The following is a 22,141-nucleotide window of genomic DNA, read 5'->3' as shown; positions in this document are numbered from 1 at the left end:
AGCTGCTCAGTTTGTAAAAAATATTTTACACAGAGAGGACATTTACAGTCACACATGACAGTCCACACAGGAGAAAAACCTTTCAGCTGCTCAGTTTGTAACAAACGATTTGCCCAGCGGTCTAAACTCAAAAGACATAAATGTGTTCGTCCGATGGAAACATAAGCTGATGTAGAGGACTGTGGAGGACCAGAACCAGCCAGGAACTCACATCCAATAGACTGAGATTAAAAATTATGTCTAATGGATGTTAGGTTTAATTGATGCTTTTGACTTAAGCTGCAGATCATCTTGCCTTTGCTGTCTCTCAGAACGGTCTAATAACGTGAGAATGAAATGCTTTCCTTCAGAATAAGATTTTCATCCTTTGACACCTGTTGTGCACTTTTCAAAGAATGAGTGCTTAAGGTCCTCGTTTCACAAAATTAATATTAAATGAACAAATTGGATGCTCTATATGTAATAAGTATTTATGAAATTAAATGTCCAAATTTAGCATGCAAAGCTTGTCCTTTTGATGACTCAAATGTATACTGCACAAAAATGTGTTTATGTGTAAATCGCTTACAAGAACACAGCATTGTTTACAAGAGCACAGATTCTACATAGATCTAGCATCTTAATTTTGCTCTTAAAGTTCACCAGGTTGAAGAAAAATGTATATTGTACGTTTGGTTAGTAGAGCTCTAAATGCGACAAATATTTAACTTAATTATGTTAAAGGACAAACACACTTCACAGAAACGTTTTATTAAATTTAGTTAACGTTACTCTGTAAAAACTTATTTTCTCTTTCGTAAGATCCACCAGCGCTGGAAAAATTATTCAGATTACTGCAGTAAAAGTACTAATACCACACTGTAAAAATATTCCGTTACAAGTTAAATTCTTGCAGTGAAAATGTTACTTCAGTTAAAGTCTGTGAGTATCATCAGGAAAATGTAGTTAAAGTATTAAACCATTGTAGAAAGAGTAAAGGATCCAACCAGCTGTGTGTTTAATGGTCTCATCATCTCAGCTGGACTTGTAGCCGTTATATTGTCGGCTAGTTTACTTTATAATAAAACATCAGATGTTATAAACTACATGTGTTCTGTGTGCAGGAATCTTAATGTGTAAAGTAACTAGTAACTAAAGCTGTAACAGATGAATGTAGTGGAGTAACTAAAGTAACTAGTAACTAATACAGTGTATTAACAGAAGAAAAACAGAATAAATATGGATATTCAGTATGAACCATATAGACATATGTAAACCAGAAATACAGGGTTCCTAAATGTAACAAAATATATCCTCATGAAAGAAATCAATAAAAAAAAAATAGAATAACGGGGCTTTTATTTTGACAGCGGTCCCGCCGGAAGTGGTGTTTGTTGTTGTTTGCCCGTGCTGAGCAGCGGGAGCGGTGAGGAGAGAAGCCGTTAGCTGAATCCAGATCAGGGAATCCCAAACAGCGTTTCTTAGTCTGTTCATCAGAGATGGAGCGACACCGGGAACACACGGAGGAGACCAAGCTGCGGGGAGAAGGTGAGTCTGACAGTCTAACTGCTCTCATAGTCACGCTAAGCTAACGTTAGCCTGTTAGCCGCATGCAGCTAGCTCCTGAAGCTAACGTGTTTTTATATCAGCGTGCTAACTTTATCCTCCCAGTCCTTCAGCTGCAAGAAAAACATCCGCTGTCCTAGATTCACTTCTGGGAGAAATATTCAGACCCTTTACTGCAGTTAAAGTACTAATACATGTGGCATGAAAAGAAAAGACTCAAGTAAAGTAAAAGTACCTCAACATTTGGACTGAAGTACAAGTACTGGGGTAAATGTACTTAGTTACATTCCAGCGCTGCCTACATTATAACCATCCAGTCTTTTTTTCCACTTGCCAAAAAGTGATTGCAGCTTCTGCCTTGTGTTTAAAAAGTTTGTTTCTGCCTCAAAATCAATCAATAATCAATCATAATTCCATATGTGTTCATTCATAGTTTTGATGCCTTCAGTGAGAATCTACAATGTAAATAGTCATGAAAATAAAGAAACACATTGAATGAGAAGGTGTATCCAAACTTTTGGCCTGTACTGTATATCCATACATATCATTTACGAATTAATATAAATCAGTCCATCAGTTGTCCAAAGTGTTGATTTGTAACTTTGGGAACAGGAAATTGGAGGGGTGTGTGTGTGTGTGTGTGTGTGTGTGTGTGTGTGTGTGTGTGTGTGTGTGTGTGTGTGTGTGTGTGTGTGTGTGTGTGTGTGTGTGTGTGTGTGTGTGTTGTTTTTTCTAACAGCAGTGACCATAGTGCTAGTTTGTGTCTTTTAGCTTTTATAGCTTTAGCTGCAGACTGCACGTCCTGCTGTTGGAATCCTCTACAGCAGGGGTTTTCAAATTGGGTGAATGTGAGCCTCCCCTTAGAGTAAGTAAGGACAGCCGAGCCCTATTTATTCACTTATTCTCCTGTAGATCGACTTTTCTAATTATATCTGAGTCAGCACACATGTAGCCTAGATATCATTTACTCTTACCTTCTTTTTTGCATCTTTTGTTGAGGAAGGAACATCAATTATACATTATTCCTTTTTTAATTTATTAATAAACCCCTGGACTGTAATATTTCAAATGTTTGAGCAAGATTTCTGCTCATGTCCAAAACTTTTTACACATTAAAAATATAACTCATCCCATCTGTGTTCTCTGAGGTTTTGAGGAGACATGACATTTTGTGAAAAATAAAGTTATAAAAGGCTATTACAAGAGTAAAGTCACTATATTCCAGAAAATAATCTACCTGCACCATAGTCTGCTGTGCATTACGTGATTGCTCTGCTGATACGGTAGATCTCAGAGCCCCGTTTGAGACTCTGCTCTCTGAATGAGACAGATTAGGGGAGTGGCTGAACGCTGCTCTACGTCGGAGCGTTTTACAGCGAGAGTGGACACTGAGTGACGTCCTGTTTCATATTTGTCAGTCAACTTTCCAAAATACATTCGGGACTACACTCAAAACATTCGGGGCTGAAGCCCCGGCAAAATCAGCTGACGCCGAGTCTGTCGGTGGGACAAATGAGGCCGCGCTTTTGATGTGCAGAGGTGTTCGATGCGGGGCTGCGCTGCAGAGAGAAATAAACACAAGTCGTCCTCCACCTGCAGCCTTGATCTGTATTTGTTTTTAATCAGGGTCAGTGCGGAAAACTCACACTCACAAAAGCAGGTGGAGGGGATCAGGTCTTTCATAGCCTTAGTGGAGATCTGGGGGAACTCGCTCTCCACGGACAACCATAAACGCGTGATCGGCATTCCTCCCAGTCTCTGTCCCACCGCGGCAGAGGTGCAGCCCCGGACCCCGACCGGGTGAAACCTAACTTTAACTCGGGATCGTATTTCCTACGTTTTTTGCCGGGTCCTGTCTCCTCCCTTAATGCTGACTTCTGTTGACTTGGGACAAGGCAACAACGCATTTTAAAGCTAATACACGCACGCACAATTACTGATATCAATAGAGCTGCATACAGAGTCATTTTTTCTTCGCGTGTCACGCCTCCCCTGTGGCTCTTTGAGGCGCGCCCCACCTATTGAAAACCCCTGCTCTACATTGAAATACAGTCACACTTTTACACCGTTTAGCTGTCAGCATTTAAAGCTGCTAGCTAACGGTAGGCTAACATACATGTTACCTGCTGCCAAGTGTAGCGTGTTATTACTGTTAACTAGCGTCACATGCAGGGAGGCTTCTGTTGCCTTTATCGTCTGTTTTAGGAGCATCAGAGAGTATTTAAGTTGCACCGAAATCCACGTTGCTATTCCATCTGGTAGATACCGGTCGGTTTGGCACCGTTGCCAAATTACTGATGGATTTTAACATGCGCCGTTCAGGTCAACAGAACAGTTAGTTGCCTGTATCTTTTTACGGCAACTCTCCATAGAGATTCATCAGCTTACTTTAAGTAACAGCGACAGTAAACATTTATTTCACACTATTATTACGGGTCAACTTTGCCATTGATCAGCTGTTCACATGCATTCCAAAAAGTGAGTGTTCAACTATGGTCATGACAACGTTGACAGCCATGAGCCTTTAACGTTCAGGTTGGCTAACTGCTGTTCACGTTCAATATTACAGAGTTAACTGTCTGATAACAGGCTATGCTACACATTTAATATTGCAGAGTTAACTGTCTGATAACAGGCTATGCTACACATTTAATATTGCAGAGTTAACTGTAGGATAACAGGCTATGCTACACGTTTAATATTACCGAGATTGATTGATTTATTTTTGGATCAATATGATAAAATAGTAATCCAAAGGATAACACGCTAAAGTAAAATACTTATTTCTAGCACGGTCCTTGGTGTTACACACAGGAAACAATAGACAAGAAGCAGACAAACTCAGACTAAAAAGACATACAGTATTAGGAGGGGGGAAAAAAGACCTCACATAAAATAAACTAAATAAGAAACAAAAATGCTGTAAAAACTATCCAATTTATCAATAAATATTCACCTTGTTCCATAAAAGCTGCTTGACCTGTGTTTTGAAAATCCCTCATGATGATAGGAGTTTTTTAGCAGTAGGCAAACTATTCTATGCCATGATACCAGTGTAAAAGAAAGAATTTTTAATTGCATTATTAGCTCTAGGAACTATGCAGGAGCGGATGCTGGCCCTAGTATTATGACTATGCTGCGTATGGACCATGGTTACGTTAGAGCATAAATATTTGGGGGCATGACCATTAACAATGTTAAACATATGGTTCAGTTTAAGTTCTTCTACTCTTAGATGTACGGGTAGTAGACCAGCTCTTGTAAACTCCTCCCTACCTATATGCGTATGGGGGTGGTGGGGGTCCTTTTAATAGTGTTAATTTCAAGACAAAATATGTTCGTCAACGACCTTTTTTTCCATGACTAAGACGATGACGAGACTGCGCCGATGTCCAAAAACGCTGACTTATACTAAATTAACATGCATTATTGTTGACGAAAAAAGACGAGACTAAAATGTTTTGCATAAAATAAAAACTAAGATAAAATTTCTCTTCATTTTCGTCTACAATCGTCTCTACTTTTCCATCATGAGAGAGAATATTCAGCTGTTACTAGGGTTGGGTACCGAGACCCGGTGCCTTAATGACCGTTATCTACCGGACCGAATAGCAACGCGGATTTCGGTGCCACTTAAATGCCTGCGCTTCTCTCTGGTGCTCCTAAACGGACGTTAGAGGCAACCGAAATATCGCTGCACGGGACGCTAGTTAACACCACACTTGGCAGCAGGTAACGTTAGCCTACCGTTAGCTAGCAGCTGGAGTAAACACGGTTAAAATGCATGTTATACTCTGTGGATCAGAGAGGGTCCCCTCAACATCACAGACTTGAGTCCTATCTGTTAGGTAAGAAGTGAACCATATGAGTGCTGAGTTACTAAAACCCATGCAGTGTAATTTTAGAAATCAAAATCTTGTGGTTCACAGTATCGAATGCTTTTCGCAGGTCAAGTCATATAATAGATCAAGCCTGATGAGATACTCCTCCACCTGTTCATACACAAGATGCTCAAAAATGTTTGATATAGTTGACAAAGTTGATACTGGCCTATAATTTTCCAACATCAGCTCTGCTATTTTTCTTAAGAGGAACCATCCTGGCATTCTTCATATCTTTTGGAAAAACACTCTGGCTTATGGAGAGATTTATGATATGGGTAAGAATACTATATGTAACCCATGCACTATGCCTAAGGAACCTGGAGGGGGTAAGGTCCAAGCCAGAGGCCTTATTCACTGACCGGGTGGAAAGGCTCGCTCTTACTTTATCCTCTGAGACAGGACTGATTGCAAATGCATCGGCAGAGACATATTTGCTTCTGTAAAAGGAGTTAACAAAGTTTATGCCAAATTTGTCAGAAGCATCAGGCAATTTCCTGACCAAACTGGCAGCAACGGTTGTAAAGTAATGGTTAAAGTGGCAGGCAATCAGCCGCTTATCAAAACACATTTCCTCTTCAATAATTAGCCCTGCTTTACCAGACTTTGATTTTGCTTTTGCTGTTGATCCCATATTGAGAATTTTCCATAGTTTTTTTAGGCTGTTTTGCATTTGCATCAGTGGAATCAGTATAAAATCCAGACATAGCTTGCTGTACCTTGTAACTAACTTGATTTCTAAGATAAGCATGAGAGTTATAGTCAGCTGGGAGTTTAGACTTTTTTTAAACTTTATGAAACCTCTATTACGTTGTCTGATCAGATCAATAATTTCAGATGTCATCCAACATGCACTTCTGTGCTTAATTCTTGTTTCCCTCGTTGGAGCGACTTTAAGAGCTGCTATAAAATGCTGCTTAAAAAAATCCCAAGCCTTATCAACATCATTACATTCGAGCACATCAGACCAGTCTCTCTCAGACAGCCTTTGATTGAACACCTCAGCAGAGTACTGTTTGGTACATCTGCATTTGATAGAACAGTGCTCATTTATTGGCTGAGATTTAATTTTCTTGCGTGTGCAAAAAACTGCATTATGCTCACTGAAAGCCACATCCAACACAGCTGATTGACTTATCATTCCCTAGTCAGATACCAAAATTACGTCAAGAAGGGACTGGCTATTTATAGACAAGCTAGTAGGCTCAGTAATTAATGGCTGTAAACCAGACACCCTGCAAAGACATGAGAGAGACTCTTTCAAGCTACTTTGTGGCAGTAATAGGTTTGTATTAAAATCACCCATGATGATGCGTTCTTTCTCTAGGCATACATTGCTTTTACAACAGACAGATTCAAGTAGTTCATGGAAGTCTGTTTGCTTAGCTGGGCGGTAACAGACGCCAACAATGATGGGCTTGGTTTTAGGAAGAATTAACTCCACCCACGCTGCCTCCAAGCCATCCATCTGTAGATCATGGTGCGGATTGAAAGTTAATGTCAGTCCTTAAAGAAGGCACACTCCTCCGTGTCTGTCGCGATCGCGTCGGTAGATGTAATAACCTGTAAGCCCAACTTCACAATCTTGAATGGAAGTGTCTAGCCAGGTCTCCGATACAGCGATCACAGCAGCCTTAGACGTAGACGCGAGGTGTCCGATTTCATCCAGTTTGGGTAGCAGACTCCTTGCGTTAACGTGAATAAAATGCATCCCTTTCAGTTTTAAACGGCCGAGTGAATCATAGTCTCCCCCATACATAATGTCCTCATCATACGTTCTCAATTCTTTTGTATCATCTAAGACATTTACGCTGCACATTTCCCGCACACAACACCGGTTACAAACCAACGGGATATCCGACTTATTCCTCACTTACTTACAATTTCGGAACCATATTCTCGCACCTTGTATGAACAAAAACGTCACAAGCAACTGCTTTGGCGTTTGCTCTTACCACCTTTCCACAGTTAGGGCAGCAACCACTGATGGTAGGCTTCTTTTGCCGGTATTCCGCTGTTTGCAAGTTACTAGGATAACAGGCTATGCTACACGTTCAATATTACCGAGTTATAGGTCGGCTGGCGTTCACGTTCAATATTAGCGAAACCAAACTTTCATAGCGAGTTCAGGGCATACCTGTCAAGTGTCCCGTTTTGGCCGGGAAAGTCCCGTATTTTCCCCTTCTTTCCTGCTGTCCTCCCGTAATGAGTATTTTCCCGTAAATCTCCCGTACTTTAACCTGCGTTATTAAAAAATAATAATACCCCGGGCCCGAGCGGAGTAAAAAAAGCCTCAGCCTCGTGACAACTGCCACCTGCAGTAGCCTACTACAGGTGCTGTAGGTGGCAGTTGTGGCGAGGTTAGTGTGTGAGGTCAGATGATGAGTGACGCTATGACAGAGACGGTGCGCTACCAAAACTTCTGAAGGCTTTACTATGCATTCCCCATAGCAATGCAAGTTGAGAAAGGGTGTTTAGCATGGTACGAAAGATTGTTCCAGAGAATAGGATGACGTTAGACAGAACTGTCTGCGCTCTACTCTCATGTAAACCACTCTGGCCCAGCCCACTAATACACTCCTTCCTAAACAGTCTTAAAGAATGCAAAGTCTGCAACAAATTTGTACAATAACTCACTAAAAGAGTAAAGAAAAGTTATGTGAAATGAAAAGAAAAACTGTAAAAGAAAAGCAATATGAAATGAAAATGTGTGGAATGAAAATAAAATGTAAAGACGAGCAATGTTATAAATTGTAAATGTTTTCAGCATTCTGCATCAAGTGGTGATTTTAGCTTTCTTGTACACCTGTCTTAAAATGTAAGGGATACTGGAGCTTGGTTGGAGTGGGACTGCTTTCCGTGGTGGGCGCCGGAAAATTTCCCTTATTTTCAAATCCAAAACTTGACAGGTATGGTTCAGGGTCGGCTAACTGGCGTTCACATGTGTCCTGCGGGCACGAGAAAGTGAGACTTCGGCGTATTCTGTCAGTGAAGGCTACGTTGCGGTGAGGATGTCACTTTCCAAATCTGTGAAGAAAAGTTGACTAAGAATACAGAGTTTTCAAAGACGAGTGGACTGAAACATATGCGTTCATTTTTCCACAATCCAGCATGAAGCCCTTGTGTTTGATTTGCACAGAGACCGTTGGAGTTGGGAAGAGTGGAAATGTTAAACGCCACTACGACACAAAGCATGAATATTTCGAACAGCAATATCCTCAGAATACAGAGGTGAGAACAACATATGTCATTTCTTATCTGACTGGAAGTGGGTAATGGGTCGGAACTCACCAGTACAGAGTACCGGCACTTCTGTTGTCCCCATGAGTACCGCCACCTCCTGCGGTGAGTAGGTACGCACCCCTAAACACCTGCGTAACTGCGTCTCTCATAGCAGCTTAAGTGTGCATTCACACGGGCGCCCGGATAGCTCAGTTGCTAGAGCAGGCGCCCATATATAGAGGTTTACTCCTCAAAGCAGCGGGCCCGGGTTTGACTCCGACCTGCGGCCCTTTGCTGCATGTCATTCCCCCTCACTCTCCTCTTTCATGTCTTCAGCTGTCCTGTCAATACACTAAAAGCCTAAAAATGCCCTAAAAATAATATTTAAAAAAATATTTAAATGTGCATTCACACGAAAAAAGTGATTGTGTGATTCTCTGTCATTAATTGTCCCATCTGTGTGACGTCCTATTGTGTTCTTGAACCCCCCCAACGTAGCACAGGTAGACTTTATATTTCACAGTTCCTGTTTCCCGTCAGATGGTTTATAGATCTGGACGTTTCCGAGTGCACTTGAAGGCAGCTTCATTTCCCGGAGGAAGAGCGAAAGAAAAGAGACGGAGGGACTGAGGAAACCGGGCAGTTCAGAGCTTGTGTTTGGTGTTTAGAAACTTTCTTGTGGCAGCGATTGAGGCAGTGATGTTTCCTGTTTCCTGTCCGGGACTCTCACCCTGCCTCAACATGATTGGCCACCTGCATCAACCCCTGCCACAGCCTAAACATACTACTCCCATTCAACATGGATGGAAAGACCTCCATTTTTGCCGGACCGTCTGACTGCTGACGCAGGCTGTCTGAATGCGGATGTCCTTGTTAACATTGGTAATTGTAGTGGATAAACATATTTCTGTAATCCTGATCGCTGAGCCATTGTGCCACCGCCCAACACGGAAGGACACATGTGATCCAGTGCGCAGGCCACATCCGGAGCATAATCCCTCCGCCCCGGCAGTCACCTGATCCCTCACATCGGACCAGCAAGCCGCGGCTTTATATGGCGAGTTCAACCGAAGGAACGTTTGCGTTTGTGGCAGGAAAACATTCAAGAGGATTGTAAAATATGTAGAGAGCATGCGCAGCAGCAATACAGACTTTTGCTCCGTGCACCCCTGCACCACTTATACAATAAGAAGCTACTCTTTTAATGTCTCTTAATCAGTTGCATGTTTTCATACAAAAGGAGGTTTTCTATGAAGTCACGATTATGTCATACCTCACGATTGCGATAAAACATGCTCACGAGCAAATTATATAATTTCACACGCGCAGATGTTATCCTTCGCACACCGATTCAACAATCGAGAGTTGAACAGGCAGCTGTGAGCGTTAAAACAAAACAAAACATAGGGAGAAGGAAAGAAACGCTAAGCAGCACGCGTACATAGCAGCCACCACGCGTCACAGAGTGTCCGCTTTGTTCTCGCAGGTAAACTCTGCTCTCCAAGTTGATTTCTGCATGTGGCCCCCCTGTGATTGTTCACTTTCAAGGCGATCTAACCCACGGACCTCTGTAGTTTACCTTGAGTGACAGCTGTTGGTTGCAAAATGCGAGCATTTGGTTGCAGTCTGGGGCCCTGCTGTCTGATCCGGTGCAGCAAAGTTATCTTACCTTCCAGTTCGGAGCTTTTCTCAGACAGACTGGCACAGCTTTTACAGCCGGAGCAGAGTGGAGGCATGAGGTTTTTTAAGGGTTTTGGAAGCTCAGATTTGTATGATGATCTTTGGGGACCTGGGATAAATCGGTAGCCTGACATCGTCATACTGAGATTCTAGTCAGAATATGAGTCTGATACTGCTCCATTGCGCTGTGATTATGGGGCATTTTTCAACCGAACCAGGAAAGAAAATGCCTCTGCACTCAATTGGATAGGCCTACAACCAATCAGAGCAACGGAGTTGGCAACAGAACTCAACACCAATGAGATGAGTCAGGACAAGACTCGTGTATCGTCTCCATAAAAACCACTCTTTGTACTTTGTCCTAACTTCTGACTTTTAGACCTTTTTTTTGTAGCTGGGTATATCATTTGTTTTGTGTAAATATGAATGTGAATAACGTTAGTGAGAGTGAGATGCTTGCTACAGTTGCATTTCTAGTGATGAATTGGCGAAAACTCGTTTTATTTCTCTGATTCACGGCTTTGTTCTAACGCCGCTGGGTGCTCTCTCTCTTCGGTCACTCTTTATCTCGCACGACTATATAACGTTAGCGTGCTTTCAGGCGGTCGTTGAGGCTCCGTCTAAAACTCTGCCATTTCGACCAGCTGTTTGTAACATAAAAATAAAATGGATTATTGATAACTTTATTTCTATAGTTTATAGCTGACTCCACCAGCTGACTTCTCTACTGGCTGTTGGAACAGGACATGTCTCTTGCGTTCTAAAACCAGGCTGTGCGACTTGAACAGCTCGCAGAGACACCATCAGCTGGTTTGAGTCGAGCTGAGACGGGCCGGTTGAGGATTTTAAAATTAATGCGCCATCAATATCTTCTATAACAGACGCGATGGCGGAATCTACACATCTCAATTCTCCAGTTGCAGCCATCTTTGTTGTAAATTAATTCAACCCAAGCGCTCTATGGTGACGTAGTTGATTACGTTACTGTTGATCATCTGTCCATCATCGCATAAAGCCCGCCTTGACAATTTGATTGGTCCAAACAGCTCTGGTTCAAGCATAGTTTCTCCACAACGGATCAAGTCCAGACCGAACTTCCCGACCTCAAATGTTGTGGGCGGGGATAAGTTCGGCTGGCATCCAGGCTAATAAATCGGATGATTTCATTATGAAGCTGCATCCTTATCACAGTAAATTCAGCTAATTAGCAAAGTATTGTTGGGACTGATATTTAATGTATGTCTGTATGTGTTTCAGCTTTACCTCCAGATGTTCTGAAAGTGATTGTTGGTGAAGAGGAGCAGCAGGAGTGTAGCTCCAGTGTGGACCAGCAGGAACCAGAGCCCCCCACACACATTAAAGAGGAACAGGAGGAACTGTGGAGCAGTCAAGAGGGAGAGCAGCTTCAATGGCTGGAGGAGGCTGATATCACCAAGTTCCCATTCACTCAGTGTGGGAAAAGATTTGGCTTCAAGGGAAGTCTGAATAGACACATGGTAACTCACACAGGAGAGAAACTTTTTAGCTGCTCAGTCTGTAAGAAATCTTTTACACGGAGTGAAAATTTACGGCCACACATGAGAACTCACACAGGAGAAAAACCTTTCAGCTGCTCGGTCTGTAAGAAATCGTTTACACAGAGAGGAGATTTACAGAGACACATGATGACTCACACAGGAGAGAAGCCTTTTAGCTGCTCAGTCTGTAAGAAATCTTTTACACAGAGTGCACATTTACGGTCACACATGGTAGTCCACACAGGAGAGAAAAGATTCAGCTGCAGTGTTTGTAACCGAAGATTTGCCCAGCGGTCTAATTTCAAAACGCATAAATGTGTTGGTCCGATGGTAACAGAAGCTGATGGAGAGGACTGTGATGGACCAGAACCAGCCAGGAAATCACATCCACATTCACTTTTACAACCAGAGACAGAACACCAGAATGGAGACTCTTCTGAACCTGAGACTGATGATAGTGCTGATTGGAAGGAGACCAGAGAACCTCAGTCAGCTCTAAAACATGATTCAACATGCAAGAAACGATTCAGCTGCACTGAGTGTGGGAGAAGATTTGGAACAAAGCAACACCTAGAGAGACACATGATAACTCACACAGGAGAGAAGCCTTTTAGTTGTTCTGTGTGTGGTAAAGCTTTCTCTGATAGTGGAACCCTGAAGAAACACATGACAATCCACACAGGAGAAAAACCTTTCAGCTGCTCAGTTTGTACGAAATCCTTTACACAGAGTGGAAATTTACAAAAACACATGAGAATCCACACAGGAGAAAAACCTTTTAGCTGCTCGGTGTGTGGTAGAGCTTTCACTTATAGTGTAAACCTGAAGACCCACATGCTGACTCATTCTGGAGAAAAACCTTTCAGCTGCCCAGTCTGTAAGAAATCTTTGACACAGAGTGGAGCTTTAAAGATGCACATGAGAATCCACACAGGAGAAAAACCTTTCACCTGCTCAGTTTGTAAGAGAAGATTTGCCCAGCGGTCTAATTTCAAAAAACATAAATGTGTTGGTCAGATGGTAACAGAAGCTGATGGAGAGGACTGTGGAGGACCAGAACCAGCCAGTAACTCACATCCACTTTTACAAGCAGAAACTGAAGACCAGACTGGAGACTCTTCTGAGCCTGACACTGGTGACATGGAATAATGTTTGTGCCTTTAAGTCCAAGCAAAACTTCTGAAGTATCAAACAAAAATCTTTATGTATCAACATCTAGATAGAAGACATTATATTGTGTGTTAGGAAAAGTACACTCTTATTTTAAATATTTTATTAGATTTTGTTTTGTAGTATCTCATATAATCAATTATAATCAAGAAATCAGACAAATGTAACCAGCCGATATTTTATAGGGCCCACACATATGCCTAGCAAGGTGTTTCCTGTCAGGGAGCGGAGGAGTTTTCTCTTTGAAGCAACGCTGAGATGGACATATGATGATCTCTATAAAACTATAAATACTCACTTGTGCACTGCTATGGTCCAAGGTAATATGATCAGTGACACCAACATGATTAAGGTCTTTTGACATGTATAGTGTCTCCTATGCCACTAATTAGGCCATGGTAAAGCTAATAAAGTAAAGAAATATAATAGTTTGATATGACCGGTGTGGTACACCAGGACATGCTGAGTACCCTCCAGGATGAAACAAAGTGAAATCATTTGAAGTAAACCATCTGTTGACTAGCATGTACCTTAGTACTTATTGTCTGGGTCACAACGACCTAGGTGTACTTCAGAAAAGGAAGATGAGAAGACTATTAGAAGTAAAAATATCACCAGTTCAGGTCCATCTAAAGATGTACCGACCATAAGGTAACTTTGGGCATGAATGTGTCCAACTGACACCGCCCAAAACGCTCTATGAGAAGAGAGTCATATGAAACTTAGATTTAGTTGTCTATTCGACTATCGCCGGTGGTCAGTTGATGTGTCCGAGGCAGCTCGGTTTGTTTCTTAAAATGTAACAAATAAATCTGCATAGAGTGAATATCAACAGTCTCTGGAGTCTTCATGGTGTCCTCGCACAGAAATAAAATGGATAGAAATGCCTGTCAATCACTGCTCATGCACACACATTCATTCTCCCTTGTGGGGGGAGGGGCTTAGGAGACCGTTTTGGTCTGACGGACTGAGAAGTTGTCGATCTTAAAATTTTTGGGCTAAGTCCTGAATCTTCGCAATCCTACCTACAGCGCCTTTTAATCGTGGTTAAACAATAAAAATCGTGATTACCTAAAAAAAAAATGTTTTGTTAATTATTTAATAATTGTTACAGACATAAACAAAGTACTGTGTACATAAGGGCTGCATTCAACCAAAGAAAATATCAGTCAACTGAAATTCTCTCGAATCTTCTACCAGTCGATTGGTCTTTGGTTTATCCCAGAATTCGAAAGTACAGTGTGTTACTGCAGGATGGATAAACTCACATTAACACCCTTCACCCATTCCTAATCTGAACCAACTGCACCCCGTCATCCCTCTCCACTGATCCCCACTGATGTTTTCTTTTTTACGTTTTTGACGGGCTTTTCAAACTTGTTTTAAAAGCCACTTGTTTGTGGTGTTGTAAAAAGTTTTTACTTGCCCAACCTTAACGTTGAAACCTGGGGGCTAATCGTTGATTTGTTCAATGCACTTCCTCAGTGTTTGTATTGAGCCATAGTCCCCTGGTAATGTGGTTATATAAACGTGTCTGCATAATATGGTAACATTTTTTGTTGTTGTACATAATCTGAGCCAGTAGAAGCATGTAGATGGGAAACAGAAGAGGCCCCAGGATGGAGCCTTGGAGAACTCCGCATTTAATATTTGTCCGCTCAGGTGTTTATCTATAGACACAAAGTAGTCCCTGCTCTTTAAGTAGGATTCAAAAATGAGTGCTTAAGGTCCGTGTTTCCTGCTTCATGAAGGTGAAGTTAATGTTCAGACAAACAACAAAACCAGATGAAATTAGGCTCGTTTGAGATGAACTGCGCCCCGCCTGTAAAGCGGACAAGAGCAGGCAGCAGCAGCCGGGGGCGGTGACAAAAGTTCGCTCTCAAATCGGACAGTTTCCACCCGTTTCCAGCAGCCTTCAGGCTGAACAGGAAGTGACAGAAACACTGTGGTCTGATTCCGATTTAATAAAATGTTATCAGACCCATATATCAGCTTGTACACAGTCTCCAGTTGATTTTATTATGACAGAGTAGCTGTCAAAATTCTCTACATGCGATCTGTTGCTGATTTTAATTAACAACACACTGTAGATGATCTGTAATCTGAACAGATTTAGTCTCTCTGACTTCTAAACGTCACTATCAGCCACACGTGTTTTGTACAGAATAAGCTTTTAAATCAGACAAATCGCAGTTAAAATCCCTCCGATTCAAAATCAATAAAAAGTTCATATAAAACATCATCATGTTGAGTCGATTCTGAACCAATCAGCTGAGAGGCCGGCGTTTCCCAGCATGCCCTGGGTCCGCCTGGCTCTTGCAGTCGGTGGAGAGCAACTGCGGCGCCTGGCTCTAAAAAATGTGGCCGCCTTGGTCTCGTGAGATTATCGTTGCCCACGTGTGCATGACGTCAGAGCAAGTCGGGATCAAGTCGGACACAAATTTAACCGGCATGCATTGGGCGGCGATCGCCGGTGATCGATTCTGCGCAGATCTGGCTCATCTCGAAGGAGCCTAATACAATGCAAGTCCAAAACTTGTGTCTTCTGTTTGACACATTAAAAGGAAAGGGAAACAAATTACCATCATTTTTAATTTGGTTCATTGTTTTCTCAGAACTCTGAAAATGTAAAAAAGTATTTGTCTTTCTTCAAAAGTGTGTTTTAATCATTCATATTCTGCGTGTTTTCCAGAGGAAATCTGGAACACTTCCGGACTTTTATTTTGAAGTTCAGCAACTAAACAGCACCGGAAGCTATAGTCTTCACTGCGGCTAACTTCCTCTGCTAACTTAAACACTTTAAACAAGATGGCGTCTAGCAGAAATGAGCGTTAGCAGAGTGTCTTTGCTGTGTAGAGAAAGAGGTAAAATGTGTAAAGTCCAGATGCTGAGAGCGTTGGTGGAGCAGCGACTAACTGCGGCTGCTGAAGAGATATTTGGGCTGTTTGAAAGAACGATAGCAGAGTACGAGGAGGAACTTTGTCGTTCAAAAGAGGAGAACGAGCGACAACGGGAGCTACTGGACGCTGTTTACAACCCTCAGCTTCGGCTACACAGAGCAGGTTTGGTCATTAAACCTTCAGTTGATCTTTCTCTCCTTCCTGTGATCTCTTCTCTCAGCAACGTTATGACGATAGGACGTATGGAAATGAGCATTTAAACATAAGCTCTATTGTAATCTTCCCTCTTTAACAGGCCTTCGCCTTCGCCAAACCCACCAGACTCCATGTAAATAATCAGTACTTTTATCATCGTAAAACACACTGCATCCAAAGTGGACAGAAACACAATAAAACTATCAAAAGCCGTCTTGGTTTGATTTATATGTGGAAATATGCTGGCTCTATTCACGCTAAAAGTCCTGATTATTTACATGGAGTCTGGTGGAGATATGCTGGCTCTATTCACGCTAAAAGTCCTGATTATTTACATGGAGTCTGGTGGAGATATGCTGGCTCTATACACGCTAAAAGTCCTGATTATTTACATGGAGTCTGGTGGAGATATGCTGGCTCTATACACTCTAAAAGTCCTGATTATTTACATGGAGTCTGGGGGGTTTGGTGATGGTGATTTTGGGGCTGTTTTCTAGATAAATAAAGGTTCTTATTTAATAGGTATTCCCTTAGGACTGTATAGGTGATTGTTACATAGTAGTGGTGGTAGTAGTAGTTCGCCTTGGAACACAACAGCACAGTATTGTAACCACTGAGGCTTAGAGGGTGTGTCTCTGCGTGTGTGTGTGTGTGTCTGCATTTGTGTATGTGTGTGTCTCTGTGTATGTGTGTGTGTGTGTTTGTGTCTCCAGGGTGTCCGCGGGGTTTCAAAAGGTAGTAAATCAAATTAGTAAAAATTAAGGCCATTAAAAGGTATTAATCGTCATTTTACGAGGTATTAAGTTTTTGAATAATTTTTTTGAAAACTATGAGTTGTCCATTTGTTTTATTATGTCTATTGAAGTTGATCTTGTAAAGTTTGTGTGATATTATATCCTATCCCGCATCAGGTGATAGCCTATTTTAGCCTGACAAGCCAGACCCACATCAAGGTGTTGGGTCTGGGAACACACCATTGGTCAGGGCTCAATCCGAGGGGCGGGATAAACGGTTGTCTTTCAAATTCCCTCTGCACGCTACAACCAAGCAGAGCAACGAAGAAGATAGCGGAGCTAGTTGATAGATTAAACTTTTGTCGTATCCAGTCGGCAAAACTCCCCAACACATCGTCCTTTTTTAAAGAATGACGCTCTGCCGCGCCGTTCTTTCTTTTATTCAAGTAACCTTGCCCGAGCGCGCTCAAGGCCAGACCAAAGCCGATTCCAAAGGCCGCGGTTAGCCAGCAGCAGCAGCTCTTCTTTGTTTAAAAGTTGTTTGTATCCCACAAACATGAACCGAGATCCTGAGTGGTGCATCACACAGATGAAGAGTATAGTGCAAACATTCCTCCAGGGCAAGCAGGTGGCAGTAGGGCTGGGTACCGAACAACGATACTTTTGTGGCATCTGTCCTCTCTGCATGTTGACACAGAGCGGAGCTCCGACCGACACACACACACACACACACACACACACACACACACACACACACACACACACACACACACACACACACACACACACACGGAGAGGTGCGGACTAAGTCTGAATTTTTGTTGAAGTCACAGAGAGTCACGGTTGGTTTCAAGCGTGGTTACAGTTTTTCAAAACTTCACGCAGACACCGTTTGCTTATGATAGTAATGGCGAGCCGAGAGCGGTTGCGGTGCGCTTGACGTTACACTTCCTCTTAGAAAAGCAGCCACAACGGTGGTTTCTCTGCCCTGATGACTGACTGACAGGCTGAGCTTGCAAAGCAAGGCACTTTTAATAATGTTACTCTGAGTGAGCAGTTTTACCAGACTTTTTTAATTGTGATAACTGTTTTGATTCACAATTAAAGTGGAAAATAAAAGCTTTGTGTTTAATGTATTTTTGTTGATGTTGAAATGGATTTTAAAACATACGGTATCGAAAAAAGTATAGTTAGGAACCGGCATCTAAATTGAGGTATCGAAATTGGCACCGGATCGAAAGATTTTGAACGATACCCAGCCCTAGTTGGCATCTCAGCTGGTAATAAAATATTGCATAGGGACAGTAGAAGTGGATAGGTTATTCAGATTGATTAAGGACATGTGTTAGCGGTCTCAGTGTGCAAGGTGGTTTTGTGCATTCTCTTAACAGTGTGGAAGTGTCATTGCTTTTACCTAAATAATTTCACCGCTCATTTTACACACAGTTTAACAACAAAACAAAACATCTAGTGAACATTACTAGCTGCGTTTTTCATGTTCATCCCTCGTGGGATTTCTGTACCGTGTGTGTGTGTGTGTGTATGTGTGTGTGTGTGTGTGTGTGTCTATAAGAAGAAATACAAGATACAAAAACATAATGACAAATCAAGCCATCTTAACCCGTACTTAGACGTAGTCATATTTTAAAATCTCCAGTTAGCTTGTAGCACTGACTTCATGTAGGGCCCCATGGAGTCTTATAGAATTTTTACAGTCTCATTTTCACAGCCCCCAAACTAAACAGCTTTTCTGAGGGAAACACTGCAACCTCTAAGCTTTAGCGGACATTAAAGGTGCTCTAAGCGATGTCACACATTTTTGGACTACAACATTTTTTGTCACATACAGCAAACATCTCGTAACTATCTGCTAGCTGACTGTCCCCTGAACACACTGTAAAAAAAAAAAAAATACGCGGTCTCTGTAGACAGCCCAGGCTCCACAAACGGCAACAAAAACAAACTGGCCAACATGGGGTCTGTTTCAGGAAGGAGGTTTACAAAACTCTGAGTTTAACCCTGATGTCTGGGTTGATTTTTCCTGAGATGGGAAACTCTGAGTTTTCGGTTCCAGAACAGCTGATTTGAGTTGGTTCAATCAACTCGGAGTAGGTTGGCTCAGAGCTAAGCGCGTGCACCACCACAATAAAAATGCAGCATGGCAGCATGATGGCAGGGTTGGGTACCGAAACCTACGTTTCCTACGCAACCGGTAGGCATCGGACCGGATTAGAATGAAAATTTCAGTTCCTCATTTCGGTTCCACTTAATGTGTCGACTGAAATATTTCCCCTCTGTCGCTCTGAAACATAAACAACAAAAATATCACACTTTCTCTGTAGTCTACCATTAGCTAGCTACCATCAATGTAGGCTACTTTCAAAATGCCATATTTTCCCTCTGGGCTCACCAAAACGGACGTAAAAGCATATTAACCGTTCACTGCATGTGATCGCTAGTAAACATATTACTTACAAGAATCGGTTTAGGAATCAGAATCGCTTTAAAAGTACCGGTTAGGCATCAGAATCGTAAAAATCCAAACGATACCCAACCATAATGATACTACAACTCACCATGGTAACAACCACAAACAAACTGGTCTGTGGAAATACTCATGTGCACATACAGCGAGTTTGAACATGTATTTTCTTTAAAAAAAGCAACAGCGGCTGCTGCAAAAGAGAGAGAATTGGTGTGGGAGAAGATTGCTGCTCGAGTCAATGCGTACGCATTCACAGTGTATTAATATATAGTGTATTAATTCATATTTAATCACAGGTAACTTATAATATTACTGGTGAAAACTGGAATGGTATTACACCTGTAATTTCATTTAGGTGCAATCCTGCGGGCGAAAAAGTCAGCTACTACTATTCCCATTCTGAGCCTGCAGCACTGTGATTATTAACAGAACTATAATGTATAATAATTTAATTCTTTTTAATGGCTCTCACTGGTTTGTGTCCAGGGAACACTATAAAAACATAAAAAAAAAAAAAAAACTTTTCAGAGCGAAGCACACTTTTCTGACGGCTCTGCATACAGTGGCTTTACTAATATGATCCGCATCAACAATGTTGTAAAGAAAAGTGCCATTTGCAAAAAAAATTATGTGACATAAAAAATCTGCTGGGATGTAAAAGCATGTCCACGATGGTGGATGTTAGTGATATGAGGACGGATAAGGTTCATATCTAATCGACTGTGAAGAAAATACCTCTCAAATCGGTTATCTGGAAATGAAAATACATCTAGTCGGGACTCAATATCATCTCCCAGCGTAAAGTCTCTGAAGTAGGCCTAATGCACCTTTTTCATCAACGGGATCGTCAACAAAAGGACATGCAATGTTTAAGAAAATAACTTTTATAATCTGCCTAACATAAACCAATACGTTTTTTTATTCATGCAGATAACAAATAGCGCTGAAATGCGCCTGATACAGACTGACTGAATGAATGAATGAGGAAATGAAAGTGTGTGTCAGAGGGAGGAGACTGAGAGAAGAAAACCTGCTACTGACCAGGTTAGGTTCACAGAGTCAGAGCTTAAGTTACCTCTCTTTCTGTACTCTTTCTTTTTCTGAACTCCAGTAGTAAATCTTAGCCCAGCAGAGTAGGGTGCAGTAAATACTCCAGCCCTTTTTGCACTTTAATTATTAGCCTACCGTTAATTCTCAGGATGTTGTGCTGTCATGTGTGTCCTTCTTTTGTGTCCTTGTGTCTTAGGACGCTCTGCTGATCTCACTTTATGTTGATTTTATCCTACTGTATTGTATTATTTTTTTAAATTATTAATTTGAGAATGTTTTTATGTTACATATTGTTTGTGTTGTGAAGCAACGGATGTGGCACTGTGTCCAAGACAAATTTCCCCTCGGGGACAATAAAGTGTATTCTATTCTATTCTATTTCTGAAACAGAAAACCCAGTTTCCCTCATCTCATGGTTAACAAACTCAGTTTTCACTAAACCTGCTTTCTGAAACAGACCCCAGCATCACGAAACATAACAGCGTTCCAGCCAATAACCGACAACAAGGATTTTGGGGTGAGGGTTGGGGGGGTTAGTGCACGGAAGGGAGGGGGAAGGGATGGAATGAGGAGGAGGGAGGGGCAAGCTAGCCTCGTTTTGTTTGACAATACTTCGAACGTCAGCAAGGAGTAACGTCACCCAACATTGCTTAGAGCACCTATTAATTTCTCTGTGTTTCAGCTTTGCCTCCAGACGACAAAAGCCAGATTGTTGTTAAAGAGGAGCAGCAGGAGTGTAGCTCCAGTGTGGACCAGCAGGAGCCAGAGCCCCCCCCACACATTAAAGAGGAACAGGAGGAACTGTGGAGCAGTCAGGAGGGAGAGCAGCTTCAAGGGCTGGAGGAGGCTGATATCACCAAGTTCCCATTCACTCCTGTCCCTGTGAAGAGTGAAGATGATGAAGAGGAAGGTAGGAATAACGTTAACCAGGTTATTAGGGGAAATAAAGGGGGGGGGGGATCTGCAGAAGTCAAGAGCATAAAAGTTCAAGAGAACCTGGTTTATTTTATTTAAGGAGTAGGGATCCTTTCACACTAGTCTTGCATGTCCAGACCTTCCTCCACAGCGCTGCATAGGAAGGTCTGGCTAGTCCACACAGCATTCCTGGATGGGAGAGAAACGTGCTCTGGTTTATTGGCATTTCTTTAAACCAATCACAGTCATCTTGGGTGGTGCTAAGCGCTGGACGGAGCCACGGTGCCTCTGCTAAATAGTCTCAGGAACTTGTTTTGGTGGAACGTGTATGTTCAACGAATTCTATGAAAATTTTTTTTTTTTTTTTTTTTTTTTTTTTTTTTTTTTTTTTTTTTTTGTTTTTGTGTTTGTGTGTGTGTGTGTGTGTGTGTGTGTGTGTGTGTGTGTGTGTGTGTGTGTGTGTGTGTGTGTGTGTGTGTGTGTGTGTGTGTGTGTGTGTTTGTGCGCGCTGAGCCCTAGTTAGCGCTGCAACTGTTCGGGAAAATAGATAACTTCTTGTCGGGACTGTGCATGATCTGGCCATGAGGAAAGACCGTTGTAGAGGGCTATCCGCCACATGGCGAGTAAATGTTTGTACCAAAATGGTTCTGTTGTTCAGCCTTCATTTTGCTAAAGCTGCAGCTAATTTCTTCTGTTCCTCTGTTGTTTACACGTCCGAGCTTCACTGGGGCAGGCCGACACACAAACACTGCTGCACATACCAGACGCCAGACAGCGTTTACCTCAGGCTAATTAATTAGCTAGTCCAGCCTTCCAAATGAAAGCACAAATATAGCAACAAGTGGCA

At 42.1% G+C, this 22,141-nt stretch overlaps 1 protein-coding gene across 1 annotated transcript; it reads left to right on the top strand.

The window, feature by feature from the left end:
* The first annotated feature begins 1,335 nt into the window (after window positions 1-1,335).
* LOC120571047 (gastrula zinc finger protein XlCGF57.1-like) lies at window positions 1,336-13,847 on the top strand. Its single transcript, XM_039819747.1, has 2 exons — window positions 1,336-1,527; window positions 11,586-13,847. Exons 1-2 carry the CDS (start codon window positions 1,479-1,481, stop codon window positions 12,992-12,994), a joined length of 1,458 nt encoding a protein of 485 aa, XP_039675681.1. The 5' UTR covers window positions 1,336-1,478; the 3' UTR covers window positions 12,995-13,847.
* Window positions 13,848-22,141: the final 8,294 nt, after the last annotated feature.

Source organism: Perca fluviatilis, chromosome 13, assembly GCF_010015445.1.
Source record: "Perca fluviatilis chromosome 13, GENO_Pfluv_1.0, whole genome shotgun sequence".
In the NCBI taxonomy this organism is placed as follows: domain Eukaryota; kingdom Metazoa; phylum Chordata; class Actinopteri; order Perciformes; family Percidae; genus Perca; species Perca fluviatilis.
This window is presented reverse-complemented; position numbering and strand designations above follow the sequence as displayed.